Below are 20,377 nucleotides of genomic sequence, written 5' to 3'. Positions count from 1 at the left end.
GCCTCATTTGTTTGTTTTATCCTTACATTTTATTTTTAAAAACTGATCTTTTTCATTATATTTCCTGTATAGTAATAAAATAAATGACTGAATTTACTTAGGAATGTATTTTGTAACCTATAATTTAAGCACCTTATTTCAAGACATGTTCTTGTTGCATCTCCTAAACATTCCATGTTATAACCCACTGTCACTGCAAATAATATTATTTTTCTCTAATGACCTACACTTACTGCATTTATTTTTTTTATACCATTGTTGCAACTAGTTATTGGAAACAATGGTATAAAAAGATGACATCGTTTTTTTAATTTGAAGTAAAAGATTTCTATTTCTCTGTAATATTGGTAGCTGCCCCTAATAGAGACTCTTCCCTCTCTGAAACTTAAAATTATTTTCAACAAAAGTGCAAGATAATTCAATGGAGAAGACAGTGTTTTCAATAAACGCTACTGGAATAACTATAATTTTGTATGAGAGTTTGGAGATAAATCTTGACTTTTTCTTCACATGATCCAAACAATAAAAATAGATCACAGACAAAAACATGTGAGCACAATAAAAATAATTCTAACGGAAAGCATAGAAAAAAAATTTGAGGCCATGCTTTCTTAGAACACAAAAATCATGAACCACTAATAAAAATAGATAAATTTTACTTCATCAAAAGATGCTGTTAAAAAAAACAAAAGGAAACTGGCTGTGATGGCTCATGCCTGTAATCTCAGCATTTAAGAGGTGGCAGGTGGATTGCTACAAGTTCCAGGCCAGGCTTGGCTACATAGTGAATTCAAAGTCAGTCTGAACTGTATAGTGAGACCGTGTCTCAAAAACCAACACGAAACAAAACGACAAACCACAGATTAAATATTTACAAAATATGTATCTGACAAAGGTCTTAAATCTAGATTATATAGGGAACTCTTGTAACTCAGTTTTAAAATATGAGCAGAAAGTATGAATACTTCAGAAAAGAAGAAAAGTGAGTGGTCAATCAGTATTTAAAAGATGATTAATATTCATTAATCACTAGAAATTGCTGAGTTAAATCCACAAGATATTACTACACACACACTAGAATGGCTCAAAGTAAAAAGACTGACAATACAAAATATAGGTGAGAAGGTAAAGCAACTATAACCCTCCTACTTTTCTAGTGAGAATGCAAAATGGTGCAACCACTTTACAAAAGTTGACAACTTCTTATAAATTTAAATATAACCTTACCATGTGACTCAGCAGTACCAATCCTAGGTATGTACCCAACAGTAATGAAACATTAGTCCCCACAAAATCATGTACACAAGTTTTCAAAGCAGTGTAATTCTTGACAGTGAAAAAAATTCATATTCAGAAGTAACCTGAATTTTTAAAAGATGAACAAAAAATGTGTGATAATCATACAAAAGAATACTGCTGAGCAGTTTAAACTGAATGAAATACTGATATATTTAAACAGTATGAATAAATCTCAATATTACTATGCTATGTAAAAAGAAAAAGGCGGAAACAAAATAGCACACTGTGAGATTCAATATATATGACATTCTAGAAAAGCAAAACTATACTGACAAAAAAACAGATTTTTGGTAACTGGGAATAAGGATGGAAACATGAACTGACTACAAAGGACACACAATAATTTGGGGGGATGAAAGAAGTAGGGAATGATGCAACCGTACACATTTACCAAAATTGAAACTATATGTGTAAAATGAGTTAATTTTTACTATATATGTTATACTTCAATACAACTACAAAAATAAAATATGTAAAATTTTCTTTTCAAAAGGCATTTTACAAAATTCAACTTAATACAGAGTCCCAGTATGTACTAAAAATTTAACCTTAGAGAGAGATCTGGACCTTGACTTTCAGAGTTAATCTCTAAGCTTCACGGAAGTATTTTTGTGCACCTGGGTCTTGAGTCATGGTTAATAGTCTACAATAGATACGATTTAGGGTGAGGGTGGGGCCAAACTAAATAGCATTGAGGGTAGGAGCTAACCATTCTAGGGAGACCAATGTCAAGTACAATGAGTGCTTTTCATCACTTGCTCTCAGCTTGACCATTGGGGCTAGAGGTTGGAGATTGAGTCAGCCATATAATGGAGTACTGGGGTAAAAATTCAGAACACTGGGGCAAGGAGGAGCTTCCCTCATCAGCCACACTCTTGGATTCCTGACTCCATACTGCTCCACTTCCCAAAACAGAGAATATTGGACGTTTTTCTCTCTTAAGCCCTTTTTGTTGGCTGATTTTAATCTGTATTCTTTCCCTGTAATAGATTGCAAGCAAGAGCATAATAGCTTTCAGTGAATCCAAGGGTGTTCTTGTGGAACCCTGAACCTACAAGTTGTATAGGTAAGGGCCTAGTAACTTGTCAGTACCCAAAAACTCTCACACTTACATATAAATAGATGACAAACCAAGGACCATAAAATTCATAGTTGAAGTGGTTAATAATTACCTAAAGTATATTACAAAGGTCATTATTTCTGTGGTTATATATAGTGACAAAAGCTTTTCACAATTTTTAGAGATATCAAGGTAATCTGGAATCAACCCACACTGCATTGAGCATGTATATCAACCATCTAACTTAGATAAGACAAATATGCACATCTAATCATAAAAGACAGAGAAACACCAACTGCACCATCCTTGCTGAGTTGTATCTATGTCATCTAATTCTGTTAAGTGGCTTTTCACTTCCCTATTTAGAATCTGAAAACCATTTTGAATTCCAACTCTTCCATTTTCTAAGGTATGTAGTTGGATCTCTCTTTCAAATTGGTAGTAGTTGTGGTTTTCCTATAAAATGGAATACTACTCAGCGATAATGAGAAATCAGATTCATTCATAGGAAAATGGATACATATTGAGGATACACTTCTAAGTGAAATAAATAAGTCACACATGTGTAAATACCAAATAGTTTCTCTGGTGTTAAAAACTATAATAGTACATAAGATCCTAATGACATAATTGACAATGTGAAATAGGAAGAAAAGGGCTAAAGGTGTAGGGAATGAAGGAAGGGAATGGGAAAGGTAATAAGGGAAAAGAAAAAATATGAGAAAATGAAAAAATGGAAATAAAGTGTTTGTAAATGGGGAGGGGAGGAGGGGATGAAGGGAGGGCAGGGACAGGGGGAAAAAATGGGAACCAAGACCTGTCATGTAAAGGTACAGGATCCCAATGATGAATGTAATTGTACTGTATACCTAAAACATACCAGTAAACTCATGAGAAAAAAAAAATTGGTAGTATTATGATAGCAAGTCTTATCCTAGATGTAGAATTACACTAGCAGTACAGATGTTATCTTTGAAAGGAGATAAAATTCAAGGTAAAGTATAGTATAGTCACAAAATATGACAAATATATTTTCCAGAGATATTACCATAAATTTGCCTTCTCAAAGTTTAGCTATCACTTTTACAACTTTCAATATTTTCCTTGGGAGAACAAGAATGTTCTGAAAACCTTGCAAAACTAATTTAGTACACTTCAGCTTAGGACATCATAAATGCTACTGTTTCTGAATACTTGTAAATTTGTGGGATATAAAGTCTACAAAAACAAGTTGATGCGAGATGTCCATCAAATCTGCTCTTTCTTATTTGAAGCTAAAATAAAAGGTGGTAAGTTATTACTGAAATCAGAGTTATCTGACAGACAAAAAATTTATTTTCTTCAAAGCAATGCTGAAGTCCTCAAAGGCTCAGAACATCGCCATTTATTCAAACTTATCCCTAAGTGTGAGAAGAAGCAGAAGAGCTCCTGGGCTGCTCGGAAGAATTCCTCAATAGTAAGCTGGGGATTTAGCTCAGTGGTTCCACCGCCTGCCTCTCAATAGTAGATGGGTAGAATACTCTAAAAAAAAAAAGTGGAGGGGGGACTAATCCTTATTTCCTCATCTTCTAAGTTTGTAATTTCCATGAGACAGTCAAGAGCTCCTTCCTGTTTGTGCCAGTATTCACCCAGTTTTAGCCTGGCCCGCAAGAATTCCAATTTATATACTTAGTCCATAACGTTCCTCAGCCAAGAACCAAGCTTGGTATTTTAACTAGAAACTGATCAGAAGCTGGGCTCTTACAGCTACTTCTTAGCCCAAAATCTCACCAGCTTCCTTCCAATCACTATTATGTTTACCCTCCTTTTAGAAACTTACTTTATTTGACCTTCCCCTGAAAGAATGCAAATCCTATCCTAAACCCCCAACCCACCTGACTGGGAATCTAAAGCTGCCTAAAGTTACCCTGTCTCCGAGCCTCCAGGTTCTGCTGAGAGACTCTTCAATTCACATGAACAACCTACAACCAAGATGCTGTCCTAAAGAAAGACTGTTACAGAGATTCAAGAATGAGAAAGATTTCACCCAAAGTCATTGGAAGAAAGGAATCATGAGCTACAGAATATAGGCTATAGACTATTTAGGCTGACTGTAGAAGCCAATAAAGAGTACTCCTAGCTGACAGTCATCAAGTGTTACAGTTTAGATTCAGATTGTCCCTCAAAAGTCTAATGTGTTCAGAGGTGGGGCTTTTAGAAGGTGATGGAATCATGGGCGTATAGATTAAACCATGGATGAGTCCAGAGCTAAATGTATATTAGGAAGTGGGGCATGGTAAGAGGTTGGTCACTGACATGACCTGGAAGGATATTGTTTCCTCCCCAGCTCCTTTCTTTTCTTTCTGCTTCCTGGCTGCCATGACATGAGCAGCTTCCCTCTACCCAGACCTTTTCTCCATGTCGTTTCTAACCATAGGTTTTAAAACCTCTAAAACTGAGACAAAATAAACCTCTTCTGTAAGTTACAAGTGTCAGGTATTTTGCCCTGGTGATGAAAAGGTGACTAAGACAGCAAGGAAACAGGATCCCAGTCCTATAGCCATCTGAAATGGAAGAGTCAAACCCTGAATGAGGAAGACCATTTTTATTCACCAGTCACAAGAAAGGACTGCGGCCCTGTCAACACTTTGATTTTTGGTCTTACGAAACTTAAAGAATCAGCTAAGTAATGCTGTGTACAGATTTCTGTTTTACGGAATTTCATCGTCTTAAGTCATCTAGCTTCCATTAATTTGTGACAGGAACAATAAAAACTCATAACGGCAGTCCCAGTTCTACCATCAAATTGCCTTGTTTCTCTCTTTCAGCCTCCTCTTAGGAACCTAGGAAACTAGAATCACCCAATGTTCAACATATAACACTTGTACAGAATGTTCTCAGAAGAAACATCTAAAGTATGTACAGGCAAAAAGAATGTAGATCATGCAATTCATTAAGACATGATTTAGATGATGAGATCATAAAATTATCTGTATTGAATAAAGATCCCTTATGAAAGTCGGTGTGTGTTTGTGTGTGTATGTAAGAGAAAGAGAGCGACAGAGAGAGACAGAGAGATGAGGGAGGGCAGGGAAGGGAAGAAAGAGAGAAGGGTAGGGAAGAAAAGGAAGGAGGGAGAGAGGGAGGAATGAAACCAATTCATATACCCTTTGAAATGTGACTTTACTACTATTCCCATCAACTGGTTAAGTGTATTTCCCTTTTAATGTAGGTTGGTCATGTTTCCATATATCTTGGGTTGGTCAGAAAAATATGGCAGAAACCATGATGTGACATTCTGAACCTACATCTCAAGAAGTCTCTGATCGTACTTGTAGCCCTGGATCTCTAGGCAAACAAGACCAATCTAGTTTGTTGGTGATTAGAGATGATTCTCAATCACTGTCTTTACTTAAATTGACACCTAGTCATTAGTCACACCTGAATAAGACAATCAAAAATTGCTATCAGAGTCAGGGATTTAGATCAGTGGTTCTGCTGCCTGCCTTGAAAGTACAAGGTCCTGAGTTTGATCCCTGGTACAAAAAAAAAATGAAAAAAAAAAAAAAAAAAAAAAAAAAAAAAAAAAAAATTTGCTATCAGCAGAAAATAGATGGGTGGATAAGCCTGGCCAATGTAGGCAAACCTGATTTAGAACCCCCAAAATTCTCAGCAAATCCACAGATTCCTGGGAAATCACAAATCTTTATTATGTGAAGATGATTTGGGGGTAGCTTCTTACATAGTACTATCTAAAAAATATTATGATCGTGGCATTACCTGGAAAAAAAAAAAAAAAACAACGCAGATTTTAGTGAAGGAATTACCTGGAAAGAAATGCAGATTTTATTTAATTTCATGACTAACTAAAAATACTCAGTCCTCATTTACTTCTATATCCTTTGTTCTGTGGGATAAGAAAGGTTTGATCTCTCACCTCTGGACTCTTAAAGGCGAGACGATTGCCTTATCCATCTTGGAATGTTAAACTCTGCTTGAAGTATGGTGTACAAATTGACTATAGAATCTGAAATTAGAATTTCCCAGATTTGAAATCTGCCTGAATGATTTAATCCGCATAATATTTATAAACCCAAAATTCACCATCTCTAATTTTGGGAAAATGTTTCCTTTCTAATAGCCATTAAATGTGCCATAATGGTTTATGCCAGTACACAGTAAATATAGACTATGGATATTTCTCTTTTTTCTTTTTAATTTTCTTCATTAATGCAAGTAATATAGATTGATTCTAGAAAACTCAGAAAAAGTATGAAAGAAAATCAAAAGCACTCATAATTCAATGGTTAATCATACTGTTTACATTTTCATGTTATTCTATACTTTCCTAAGCACACACACATTTTTATATACACCAAAAATCAGGGTAGATTGGTGTGGTGATGCATGCCTATAATTCTAGCACAGTGGGAGGTAGAGGTAGGAGGACAGCATGTTTGATCAGTTTACTGATTTAGCATAAGCTTGTCTCAGGATAAAACCACTTAAAAAGGGAAGATAGGCTGGGGATTTAGTTCGGTGGTTCTGCTGCCTGCCTCACAAGCACAAGGTCCCAAGTTTGATCCCCAATATGGAAAAGGGGGGGGAGGGAAGGAGGAGAGAAAGAAGGAAGGAGGGAGAGGGAGAGGGAAAGAGAGAGAGAATAGCTGGACAATGGTGGCACACACCTGTAATCCCAGCACTGGAAGGCAAAGTCAGGAGGATTGCCTTGAGTTTGAGGCTGCCTGAGCTACAAAGTGAGTTCAAGGCCACCCAAAAGAACATAGAAACACTGTCTCAACAAAAATAATTTACAAAAATGAGAAGGGAAGGGGTTGTAGCTCAGTACAAAGGCCCTGAGTTCAAGCCACTGTACAGGGGCTTTATAACTTATTTTCCCTGTATAGTGTATGCAGATAATAACATATTAATTTCAGTTTGGACACACTTCTACTTCAGAGTTTTACTGGCTCAACAGTGTCACGGACTGGTCCTTTCATTATAATCTCTCGTATACACTTACAACTTTCTCTTCATAACACTTCCTCCAGCTGAAATAAATTCTGATTGTTTGATGATTTTATAAAATTCTGCTTCCTCTACTATAATTTCCATGAGACAGAAAAAATTTTGCCCATGTATCTTAAGCACCTAAACCAAGAAGGTGGCCAAAAAGTAGAGTGCACAATGAATGAGTGAAATAATGAATTTAACCAGTTCCTCTCTTTTTTGCCACAAGGTACATCACTAGCACACAGTTGATTTTCAATGAATGATTGCTGAGGGCTAAATAATACCCAGAAATTTCAAGAACAGTAAATACTCTTTCAATAAGCAGCAATTAAGTCAAATCAAGATGAGAAATAAGTACTGTACTAGTGACATAAACAGAATATAATGATAGGACCCTCAAAGAAAATGTGTTAGCAAATTTTATCTGTATTTTTCTAATGCTTTTTCTGTTTCAAACGGATATAGGTATGTACAGTCAAGATTTTATAACTCTCCAAAAGAGACATGTTGCGGGCTGGGGATTTAGCTCAGTGGTTCTGCCTTTAAAGTCTGTTTAGTTTTAGTTTTATTATTTAACCTGCCCCTGTCTCTCCATGTTCCTCTAAACGTTTTTCTTAATATTTAAATGTTGAGAGGGAGGGATTCCAAAAATGAAAAAGGCAGGAAACCAGAATCACTATACAGCTCACAGAAAGAGTGTAAAATACAATGCAAAGAGCAATGGACTGTGTGAGAGGAGAGCTTGCCTGCTATTATAGTCAATCCTCTGGATCTGTGGGTTCTGCACCTGTGGATTCAAGCAATCATGATGAACTGCAAGTATTAGGGAAAACTGCATCTGTACCAAACATGTCCAGACTTTTTTTATCATAATTATTCTCCAAACAATACTATAACAGCCATTTACATTTTATTAGGCACTATAAGAAATCCAGAGATGAGCTGGAGATTTAGCTCAGTGGTGCTGCTGCCTGCCTCGCAAGCACAAGGACCAGAGTTTGATCCCCAGTACAAAAAAAAAGAAATCCAGAGATGAGTTAAATTATACATGAGGATGTATATTATTATTTGCAAATACTGCACCATTTATATAAGAGACTTGAACTCCACAGATCTTGTGTATATGTGTTCATGGAGGGGGGATCTGGATTCATTCCTCCATCTGTAACCATACTTATTTTCATCAAGTTATTCATGTTTCCCAGACTCATTTTTTTACTCATAAAATGTAAGGACTCAATGATCTCAGAGGTCCTTCCTGCACAAACATTGTAACTTGTGAGCTTATAATTAGAATGACAATTAAAAGAAGTAAAATTCACACTCTTTCTTCACTTGATACTCTGCTAAAGGTAATACAAAAAATTGAAAAAAGTGCCAAATAAAATTTTCTTCCTGTAGATTGTACTCATACAAAGCTGCCACCACCCTCCTCAGACTTCTGGTATCTTTGCACCCTATTAACAGAGATTATCTGAAATTTGAGAAGCATTTTAGGGCCAGAGCCTTTATTACTGTTTGAGACTTTAAATGGCTTCGTTATAAAAAAAAAAAAAAAAAAAAAAAGACAAAAAAGAAAATTAGATGGGTGCAAAAATATATCTTTAGATCGTCTATGGAAAAATCAATATTGATAAGCCATACATGGGGGAAATTTCCTATAGTAATGGAGAACGTGGACATTAATTTGTGTTAGGATTATTTGCAGAACAGAGGATAAAGTTCCAATAATGATGTAATACTCACATAAGAACAACCAAATGCAGATCCATACCCTCATCTGGCTTTATAAGGACTTAAACGTACTAAAAGTCACTATCACCTCATCAAATTCTCTCCTATCCTGGGCACCCAAAATTCACTAATTCAGGTAACCTAAATAAGAACATCTCTGCTTTGTCCAAACTGATATAGATGATAAGCAGCCTCCTCTATGGGAAGTTTCAGTAACAGGGTTCTCTCTGGCTTCCTGTTTTGAGATAACTGCTTCCACACCTGCTCCCAACACACACTCCTGCCAAAATATGGTGCCATCCACTATCAGGCCCTCACCAGAGGCTGAACCAATGGAGCTGCCTGATTTTAGACTATAAACTTCTAAAACTGTGAGCCAAATAAATTTTTTTTTCTGCCTAAAAATGACATGTACACCCTAAAGCAGTTTACACTTTATAGATGTGAATAACTGTTAGACGATCTAGAATGTAGCAGAAGAGACATGTGTCTGGGAACTGCAAATCAGAGTTTAAAAGTACAGTGGTACTTTGGTTCACAAAATTAATTCTTTCCATGATTTTGGTTTTCACACTGAATTGGGTAAGAACTGAATCAAACTTCCCCATAAGGTCAACATTGAACTTAACCATTGAATTTGATTTAGTTCTTGTCCAATTCAGTTTGCAACCAGAATTATGGAAAGAATTAAGTTCATAAACCGAGGTATTATTATATTACCACGACCCAACTTCCGACCAGTGAGAAAATAGCTATAAACGCTACCCATGTTCTGGAGTATTATTACCACCATAGCTCAGCTATCAATCAAGTCATTCTCCTTTTGGGGTTCTAGTTGGCACTTGTAAATATGTTATACAATGCTTTAAGAGGTTGTATATTAAATAATCTATAAATTTTTTTAATCTTTTGCACTTCTTGGTTCTAAGATAAATGAGCATTTCTGAGTTGACTCAGCCTTAGAACCTTAGTTATAGCTTTGTATCTATGCAGAAAAGTTTTGAATGTCTCAAGTGGACAACTTAAATATCAACTTAATATATCTGAAATTGAGACTTTTGAATATCGCATTAAAATACTATCATTATCGTATGTACCCTTATTACTACATGAAATATACTATCAGTTCAAAAATATTACATGGAGAAAAAGAACACATTACAATAGAGTAATACAAGGAAATAAAACACTTTTTCTTTACTACTAATGGAATTCTTATAGTCATATTGGCATCTTTAACATTCTGGTTAAAATAGTTCTGGTTAAAAAAGTGTTCTCCCTCCCATTTCTTTCTTCCTCTCCTTATTATAATTTAAAATGTCCTTATTAAGGAGCTGCTGGTGCTCAAACTCAGGACTTAGAGAAAATACGGTGTTTCCAGGAGATGGAATTAGGCAGAGGGCACACAGACTGTAAGACGCCTCTGTTCTCCCTGCTTTCAGTGTCCACAGCCTTGTGTAAACTTCTTTCCTTGAGTTTGGGTGGGACCTACAAATGTGATTACAATTGTAGGAATGCAACTTCCATGTTTCTATCAGATTCTCTACTGATCCTCTCATATGTTGGCTTTGGTGACTTCAAATTACCATGTGGAAAGGCTCATGGGGCTGGCAGTGAGGGTGGCCTCTGGCAGCAGCCAGCATAAAGCTCATGCTCTCAGTCCAACAATCCTTAGGGAACTACATGCTGCCAACAACCACACAAGCCTGAAAGAGGAACTTTCACCCACCAAACCTCAGAAATAATCCCAATCCCCTCCTGCACCTGGTATGCATCTTGGGCAGAGGCTCTGAAGCTGAAGACCCAGGCAAGCCACATTCAGATTCCTGACCCATGGGAACAAAACTGATAAATGCCATCTCCTGGTAAGCCACAAGGTTTATGGTACTATTGTTACCTAGCAAACAATAACTAACACAGACAGATGAGAAACACAGTATTATCAGAGAGTAAAATGAACAATGAGCATAAAGTGGGAAAGTTTAGGTAATCAAAGTAAGAGAGTTCACTATGGGATAAGGTTAGTTTTGAAACATTTCATAAAAAGGTTAGTTATGAGACCCCTTTTAAGTGCTTCAAAGATTCAGACTGGCAGATGTGCAGAAGGAATAACACAGAGATAAAATAAATTGAATTTCATAAACAATAATAATAATACCACCCTGAGGAACAGTGAAAGAGGACTAGGTAGGTGTGAGGAGTATAGACTGAGGAAGGCCTAAAATCGCAGGCGCTGAGTGAGATCATCTTTAAGACTACAGACCAATAGTGGCAAACCTACAGCATGCATGCTGAAACGGGCTGTTTGTATCACTTAACCTCTAAAAGGTTCACCATCACTGCTATAGACAGCAGCACAAAAGGAAAGATTCTGGAACAGGGAGGTAACAAAAGAAAAGCCCTGTTTTAAAGAATTTAATCTTATCACAGTAAAAGGATGGAGAGATAAGAAGACCAAGAATAGACATGCTAGCACAACAGTCTTCCTGAGAGGCTAGCATGTAGGGAAAAAAAGGTTCACACTCATTAATAACCAAAGACATGAAAATTAAAACTAAAAAATAGGAGAAAATGAAAAAGAAAAAAAGGAAATAAAATGTTTGTATATGGGGGGGGGCAGGGACAAGGGAAAAAATGAGAACCAAGACCTGTCATGTAAAGGTACAAGATCCCAATAATGAATGTAACTGTACTATATACCTAAAATGCACCAATAAACTCAATGAGGAAAAAAAAAAAAAAAAAGAGTATATCTCAATATGCAAAAAAAAAAGAAAAAAGAAAATTAAAACTATAAGGCACCATTCTATGATCTATCAAATTAGTGAAAAAAATACTAATAATACTAACAAAGATACAGCAATCTCAGACATGGTGGGAATATAAATGGAAAAATCTTTCTGGAAATCCATTCAACAATATGTATTAATAATCATAAAATATTCAGGTCCTCAATTCTAATTTATACATCATAAATACATTCCTGAAATAAATTTATTTACCTATTCATGAATGAGTACCTATAATGTTCCAGGTATTGAGGTGGGCCCTGGAGATATGGCAGTAAATAAAACAGGCTTCACTGTTTCTCTTAGGAGAGATACACTTTCTTTTTCCTCCTACCCCAGTGCTGCGGACTGAACCCAGCGACTAGCACATGCTAAGCAAGAGCTCTATCTCTGAGCTCCATCCGCAAACTGAGAAACATACATTGTACAGATTATCGAAACATAAATGTATAATCACATATCTTATAGGACACAATGAGAAAGTACTTTTAAGTATCTTGTTTAAACTGTGAAATCAAAGAAAACCTCTATGGGAAGAACAATTATGCTGAGAGCTGCAGAATGAAGAGAATTTGGCTATTTGAAGAATAGAAGGAGTTTTGTTTTATTTTTTATAATACAGGAAATAATATTCATGAAGGAAAAAGGGAATTGGTTTCACCCAAGATTAGAGTATTCATTTACTGACTTATTCAACAAATATAAATGGAAATCCAAATAAGTACTGTAATAGCGCTGAAGATAAGGACTTTGAGACAACGATCAAAATCAGGTTGAAGTAACAGCAGACAAAACAGGTATAAAAACTCTATTGCTATAGGTGGGCCTAGAGTTCATAATTAAGCCAAAGAAGTACAGAGAAATGCAGACGAAAGCCATGTATTTGATAAGAGAAAAAAGATGAAATAAAAATAAAAATCACAAAGACTGCATCCATCCAAATCCAAACATAGACTTACCTGAAAAAGTATGTTCAAAAATATAAAATTGAAAATAATTACCATTTATATGCAAATGGATTAGCCCTAAAAAGTTTATAAGGCAAAAAAGTAGAGGTCCGAATAATTTTTAAACATAAAGAATAGCTGTACCTGGAAAAGTATTTTCTTTATACAAGAATGGCTTTCAATTAGGCTAAGCAGTCAGAGAAAAATAACCATTCTCTCAGAATAATGTGCAGTTCTTCTTGTAAGAGGCCTGAGTATGCATAGAATAATCCAAGAAATTGCTTCCCTGGCCTGAACCACATAAGGTTAAATGTCAAGAGAGGCACTTACACAAACCTTAAGATGAGGATATACTTGAAGTCATTAGCAAGTTATAAAGAAAACCATAAAAATGATTGCAATATATGTATGTGATCAGTGGACCTGAAGGAATATAACCCTTATTTCTCATATCTCAATTTTGTAAATAATATTTCAATAGCATGAAAGTTAATATTTTGAGGCATAGATGCTAACTAAAAAAAAGAAAAATACATATACAGAATTCTATTATGTTTGCAACTTCTAAGTCCAAAACTATTTGAAAATAAAGAGTAAACAAAAAAAGGTATGTATAGTCTTGATACAAGAAATAACATAAAATGTAAGATCTGTGTTAATTTCATAAGACAATCATAAAGGAAAGTAAGTGAAACAATCCTCCAAATTGCTAAACATCCAATTTTCCCTTCTCTGGAGGGATGTAGGTGCATATCAAGAGAGAAGCTAGGAGTTTGTCTTGGATGTTCTGGTACCACAAGGCATGTGAATTTGGGAAAGTCCCATCTCTCTGAGCCTCTGTTACACCTCCCTCGTAGGGTGGTATATGCTTCTGAACTATGGCATACTACACATATATTCATTATTATTATTTTGTTTACTCGAAATGCATTATTTCTTCATTATTAAAGGAAAGAATATTTATTTGAATTTCTTTTAAGCTTGTGAAATAAGTTAATCTCACAGAGGCTGGTTTAACCAATATATTTATAAAGTAATAAACAGAGCATTATAAATTGCCTCCCTGGAAAATGCTTGATATCTGAAAATGTTTTCATCTCTTTAGCTTTTACCTATGAATTATATTACTGTTACCTTAAAAGTTAATTTTGTTAATTCTGAAGACCTGGTTTGGTATTTAAAATATTCAAAGTTTGATGGAGTATGAATATGCAATTTCAACAATTACAATGGCATCATACATAAAATATATTGTAAAACATATTAAATATATTTCCTCTACAGACATTAAAAATTAAATAATAGCTCTCTCGAAGAAAAAAGCAATTTAGTTAGGAATTTCATGGAATCCAAAAGATGAATATTGAGAACCCCATACAAATTTTCCAGTCTGACAAAGAAAACATAACTTCTATAAAACTAGAAATTGATGTGTACATACATATTTTGTTTGTTTGTTTGTTTGTTTGTTTGTTTTTTTTGAGACAGGGTCTGACTGTGTAGTTGAGACTGACCTGGAACTCACTATGTAGCTCAGGCTGGTCTTGAACTCACAGCGATCCTCCTGCCTCAGCCTCCCAAGTGCTGGGATTACAGGCATGCGCCACCACGTTCAACTTGATGTGTACTTTTAAATAATGTTAATTTGTAACTTTAATGTTCCAATATCCATTATTATCCCTCTGTCTTCCATCACATATAATCTTAGGAAGAAAATATTATATTAAGTTTCTGGGTTAAAATTTAGTGCACACCTGAAGCTTAATGGGAAAACAGAGCACAAAAGTAATCTTCCCAAATCAAGCATTTGCCCAGTAGCCCATTTAAGATGGCAGCTAATTTTGTTTCCTGGAGGATGTATGTGTTCAAAGAAAATAGGAAAGATTCAAGTATACAGTTTTAAAAACAAATAAAAAACACCAAAAGAAGTCATATAAAAATAATCAGTAAATATTATCTTTAAAGCAGTAAGGAAAGCAGAATTTTCTCTGTGCCTCCTTCAAAGTTTCCATACTGGTTAACATTCAGCAACAGTCTACTCACTTCTGGTGGGTGTGGTCCATGCCACTGTTTGGTATTGCTTCCAACTTTGCATTTTTCTGCCCACAGATATTTCCATAGCTGTCGTATCCTGACACTAGTCTTGCTGCTGCACCTGTTGCTACTGAAAAGCCACAAATAAATCCCTAGGAAAGAAACAGAAAAAAAAAGCACATACAAATAAACCACTTCAATAGCAACAGTCACTACTTGATACAATAATGAGTTTCTTTTGTCTGTTGAGGGGAACAAAGAGCTATCTTTCCTTATTGTGAACACTATTCCACTGTTTTCCTTGGATTGCATATGAGCAGCACAAAGAAGTCCACAGGGAAATACTATTTACTACTATAACAAAACAGGTCCCAAGCTTTTAGATCATAAGATTGTCTCTGCATTTTATTATTAATAATAATAACGGCAGCTTCTCTACACTGAAATCTGCTCTGTGCCAGCCTCTATACTGGGTACTTAAACATTATCTCTAATTCTCATGATGAGGAAACTGAGGCGCAGAGATGTTAATAGATCATCTAAGGCCACAGAAACCAGTAGAGATCAGAGCATAGACTCAACCCCAGGTTTCTTCACTTTCATTTGCTTACAGGGATTCTGTTAAATGAACAACAGCAGATGATAAAAGAAAAAAAATAATCCGAAGAACAATAGGTATGCTGGTTTGGAATCATTATCATGTCAGTGCACACAACACTTTTGTTTCCTCCTTGCAATGAAGCTGTATACAAGCCAAAAAATTACATCATGAAGCACTGCCATGCTCTTAATCCTGGAGCATGAAGAAGAGTAAATGAGGAGCTCGCTTTATATACTGCAAAGGTCATGCAGAGAGAAATGGTAGATACTTCAAGGCCACATTATGCTTGATAAATCAACTATGTGCTGACCAAAATAAAGCAATACAAGCCTATGCTCAATCTCAGGTTCCTGGGCATCAGAACCTACAATAAGGTGAATCACAACTGATACACTGATTGGATTGGGGGAAAAGACTGAGGTTAAGAAATGCTGTGCAAAGTAGTCATTTAAAGGGTGAATGGCTAAGAAATAAAGTGGCTAAAAATATGGAGATTACCACTGTTTAATTGATCATAGCCAGCTATCACAGTAGTCCTTATCTGAAGAGTGCTACTGACTCTCAGGCTGCAGTAGTAAATACTATACTAACACACATTTCCTCAGGGAATAGTATTTCACCCTCAAGTATACTTAACCTAAAAAGCCAAACGCTTTTTTATAAACAACCCTTCTACTTTCATTGTGCATGTAAGAACGGTGAGGAGAAGAAAGTATAGCTCTAGTCAGTAGATGCTTCTTTTTTCCCCCATTAAGTTTATTGGTACATTTAAAGCAAACAATAAGTAGATGCTTCTTATAATACACTTTGTGAGACTATAGGGCTACAACACAGGTAAATCTGTGTTAGTAACAGATTACTGATGACTCCATTTTCTACTTGTGTGACCTTACACAAACTTGCTTAATGCTCTATGCTTCAGTTTATCCATCTACAAGTTGAGGCTAAACCCACTTACACAGAGGCTGGTGTGAGAATTACATGACATAATACAATTACACTTCTTGATAAATGTAATTGTCTCTTCTGCCTCAAAGCAACAGCTAACTTGAAGCACTAGGGTCAGCACAAAGACGGTTCAGGTTAGTACTTACTCGTTTACACTCCCCTGTTGCCTCTCCTCCTCCTGACTCCTTCAAAGACAGTGTAGGGCAATCAGTCCCACTTCAGAATTTCAACCCAATATGTGAAAACCAAACAAGCATACCATTTTAAAAATATGCTTGATCCCCAAGTAGGAAACCCTGCACTGAGCAAAACCTAGAAGGAAAGATAAATATTAGGAGATTTTAATAGCTAATTTTCTGCTGTAGTTTGGATCTGGAATGTACCCCAAATGTCCCTGTCTTAAAGCTTTGGTCCCCAGTCCATGATGTTATTAGGAGGAAGGAAAACCTTTAAAAGGTAGATCTAGGGCTGGGGATTTAGCTCAGTTGTTCAGCTGCCTGCTTTTCAAGTGCAAGGTCCCAAGTTTGATCCTTAGTAGCCCCCACAAAAGAGGTAGATCTAGTGGGAGGTGTTCAGGATAGTGGGCAGATGCCCTTATAGAGCTCTGTGGAACCCTAGTCCCATCCTTTTCCTCTCTTTGACTTCCCAGCCATGAAGCAAGTGTTTTTGCTCTATAAAGTGCTTTTACCACAATGTGTCATTTCAACCAAAAGCAATGGGCCCAACTAATCATGTTCTGAAACCCCCAAAACGGAGTCAAATAAATTTATTAGCCCAGGTATTTGTTACAGTAATGGAAGATGGACTAACAAACTTTCTAATACATTTCTTTAATAGGAAACATCACAGAATAATAGAAAAAGAATGGACTTAGTATTCAGTAAAGCCTGGATTCAAACTCTTATCACTTACTACCTGTTCAACTTTGATCCAATTACCTCCTCAGAGTCTGTTCCCTCTTCATCTCTACCACAGAGTAATGCCATCTATCTCACAGCTTAATGATGAAGACTAAATGAGATAATCTGTATCCAATTCCTAGCTGAATGTCTGCTATGTGGCAGGTGATCAATAAATGGTAGCTGTTAGTGGTAAATCTGAATGAGAAAGTCTAGTGAAAAAGGTTAGCAATGGTAACTGGAGACTGAAAAAAAAAATTTAATTTTCTGTTTTAGAACAAAATTTCTGGGGGAAAAAGTGAGAAACCACATCAGTAATTCTGTCATTCTACAAAAATATTTCCAGACCACAATTATAATCTTCTTTCATTACTAGCGTAGAATAGCAAAGCTGTTACATAATTAAAAGGTTATGTTCTTCTTTCATTTTTCAAAGGAATTTTTTCTTATGTTTGATTACCAATTCCTTTAAACAATTTCTCGTTTTCCTTTCTGGCTATTTTTAACAGTACAGTTGGATGTGTGAACTTTTTTCTTTATCATAAGCCACCTCCTATCCCTCTGGGATGAAGGCAGGGTATACGTTATAAATGTTATATATGTATGCTAAAATGGAACACTTATATACTTTACATAGGTCACTTAAACTTCCAGATAGAGAAGGTGAGAAGCTGTAGGAGGAAGAAAGGAAAACAGTAAGCTAATAAGATGGGAAGAAACCATGACTATTATCCTAGGGAATTTCCATATGGTATAAGCACTGACAGTGGGGAACTAGGCCAAATGTAATTAAAATTACAATCTCCTTAAAAAGGAAAATGCTGAAATCCAAATGTAGGAAGCAATACAGTTTCAGAAGAAGTGGAAAAAAAATCAGTACATTAAAATTAAAATAGGGTGAGAAAACTTTACTAAATACTACCAATAATTTAATAGCTCCACATAGAGAAGGAAATCGCATTAATGAAGCCAATGAAAAGGATGAAGTAGGAAGCAATCTCTAGTAAGAAAGTAAGCCTATTAGTAAGGAGAACCATGGCTAAAATCTTTAAATGACTGAGCTATTGAATTGCTTTTAGCACTGCTACTGTAAGAGAAAAGAAGAGCAGAAAAAGCCACTAACAAACAGAGGTGACTCAAATCAGATAACGGTATACAGGAATTGTGGATCACAGGTTAGACTGGGCAAGTAGTAAGCACTTATTTTGCCTAAGTGGGAAAAAGACAATTTGCTAATTAAGAAACTACACTTACTTTCTCTTCCTGTCATAAAGTCTAGTTCTACTTATCACCTTTGGCTTAATTTCATGATTAATCAAAAACGAAGACATACTTTCATTTCACCAGCATGTTTGAATTTCATATGTAGAGCAAGCGACTCACAAGGAAGATGGCCTTTCAGTGGGTGCATCAACAAAAACATATATAGGGGATACGAAGTGCTATAGTATGTGAGTGTGACAAAATGTTTCAAAAATAAAAAGATGGAATGAATGATGGTTATAGTTATTTCCCAGGGATTAATAAAAACATTTCCTGGCAATCTTTTTCTCAAACACAATCTCATTTACTTCTATATACACTATATCTTAATCATGCTTGGAGCCAATCTCCTAATAACTGATGTGTAAAATCTTGGGGTAACATCTGACTTCTGTTCCTTCTTTTCTAAAAATTCTGAAACAAAGAAGTTATTAGGGTAATGACAGGTAAGATTAGTAGGCTTGGTGCAGAACTAATGTTTATGCCAACAAACAAACAATAAATATTTTGCCAGTGTACCAAATTTCTGGATTGCTTTAAGGCTTAATAGAACACATTGCTCTAAAATAAGGAAAGAAGAATAAAATAACTTAACTTAATAATAAAATACTCACTGAGCATTTAGTGAGCATAGACAAATGCAGGTCTTACCCTGAAAGACCCTAAATAAGAAGGAAAACATTCTCAAAAGAGAAAAAAAATAATAATGGAGCATGAACAGGCAGAAGCAGAAAGGCTCAAGTTTCATGGACAACTAAAACAAAGAAAAAATAAACAGCAACAACAACAACAAAACATGGAAAAGAATACTGAGAACTGATCCAGCTTTGTCTCAAACATGCCTTATGATCTGGCAGGAGATGGAATTCTCTGAGGCTACTTTACTGGTCCAAAGGATTGGCTTACTCTCAGTCCATTCCTCTTCCAAAATTTTATGATTCCAAGGGAAAAGTGATTCATAGAAAGATTTTGAAGTGTATACTTGCAAGAAGTAAAAACTCATTTAGCTTACTACAGTGATGGAGGGAAAAAAAGCAAGAGTAAATTAAGAACAAATGGATTTAGCTCAGTGGTTCTGGTGCCTGCCTCGCAATCACAACGACCCAAATTCGATCCCCAGTAACCCCCAAAAAAGAACAAATGGATTTAACTGAACTGTATATTTGAAAGTGGTTAAAACACTAACTTGTACACCATGCATGTTTCACACAAAGAAAAAAAATGGACTGAACAAGAAGTGGGTAGTTCTTTGGATCAAGTAACCTACAGTCAGTAATTTTTGGCATGCTGTTCTTGCTATTCTAAGATTCTAGCAAAGAACAGATCATCAAATAGGTGACTAAATACTGCAGTGAATCTCTCACTTTGTACTGCACACTCAATCCCAGTTAATGAGGTAGAAACATCATGCCCCAGGAACCAGACTAATGCTATAAAATAAAAAGGTCCTTGAAAGCAGTCTGAAGGGACAACCTATTTAATATCTCCCAAACTAGTTTTAGTCAAGATCATTCTTCAAAAATTCCAACCCTGAATTTCCAGCTTATCCTCATCCACAAATTCTACATGTTCATTGTACAATTCCCCAAACTATTTCTTCCCTTGCCAGCATATACTCTATCAGTAGTAGCATTATCTAGCAGACCACTCAAAAGACACAGGGAGGGAGGATTCTTTGGTCTCTTCTCTCCATTTCTGCCCTTCACCCAAACTTCCTAACACTACACACTACAGGAGAACATAACACTGAACTATATGGTCAGAGTCTAAAACACTGATGAGATCACATTTTACTGACAAGGGAAGTTACT

At 35.8% G+C, this 20,377-nt stretch overlaps 1 protein-coding gene across 1 annotated transcript in view; it reads right to left on the bottom strand.

Moving 5' to 3' along the window:
- The window catches only part of Slc44a1 (solute carrier family 44 member 1), a 105,885-nt gene that overhangs the window by 80,406 nt on the left and 5,102 nt on the right, over positions 1–20,377 (bottom strand). Inside the window, exon 3 of the mRNA XM_010619701.2 lies at positions 14,865–15,007. Coding sequence (XP_010618003.1) covers positions 14,865–15,007 — 143 coding nt within the window. The remainder of the gene's footprint in view (positions 1–14,864; positions 15,008–20,377) is intronic.

This window comes from Fukomys damarensis, unplaced genomic scaffold, assembly GCF_012274545.1.
Source record: "Fukomys damarensis isolate Sample0158 unplaced genomic scaffold, DMR_v1.0_HiC HiC_scaffold_36, whole genome shotgun sequence".
In the NCBI taxonomy this organism is placed as follows: domain Eukaryota; kingdom Metazoa; phylum Chordata; class Mammalia; order Rodentia; family Bathyergidae; genus Fukomys; species Fukomys damarensis.
The sequence above is the reverse complement of the archived record's forward strand: the minus strand, read 5'-3'. Positions and strand labels throughout refer to the sequence as shown.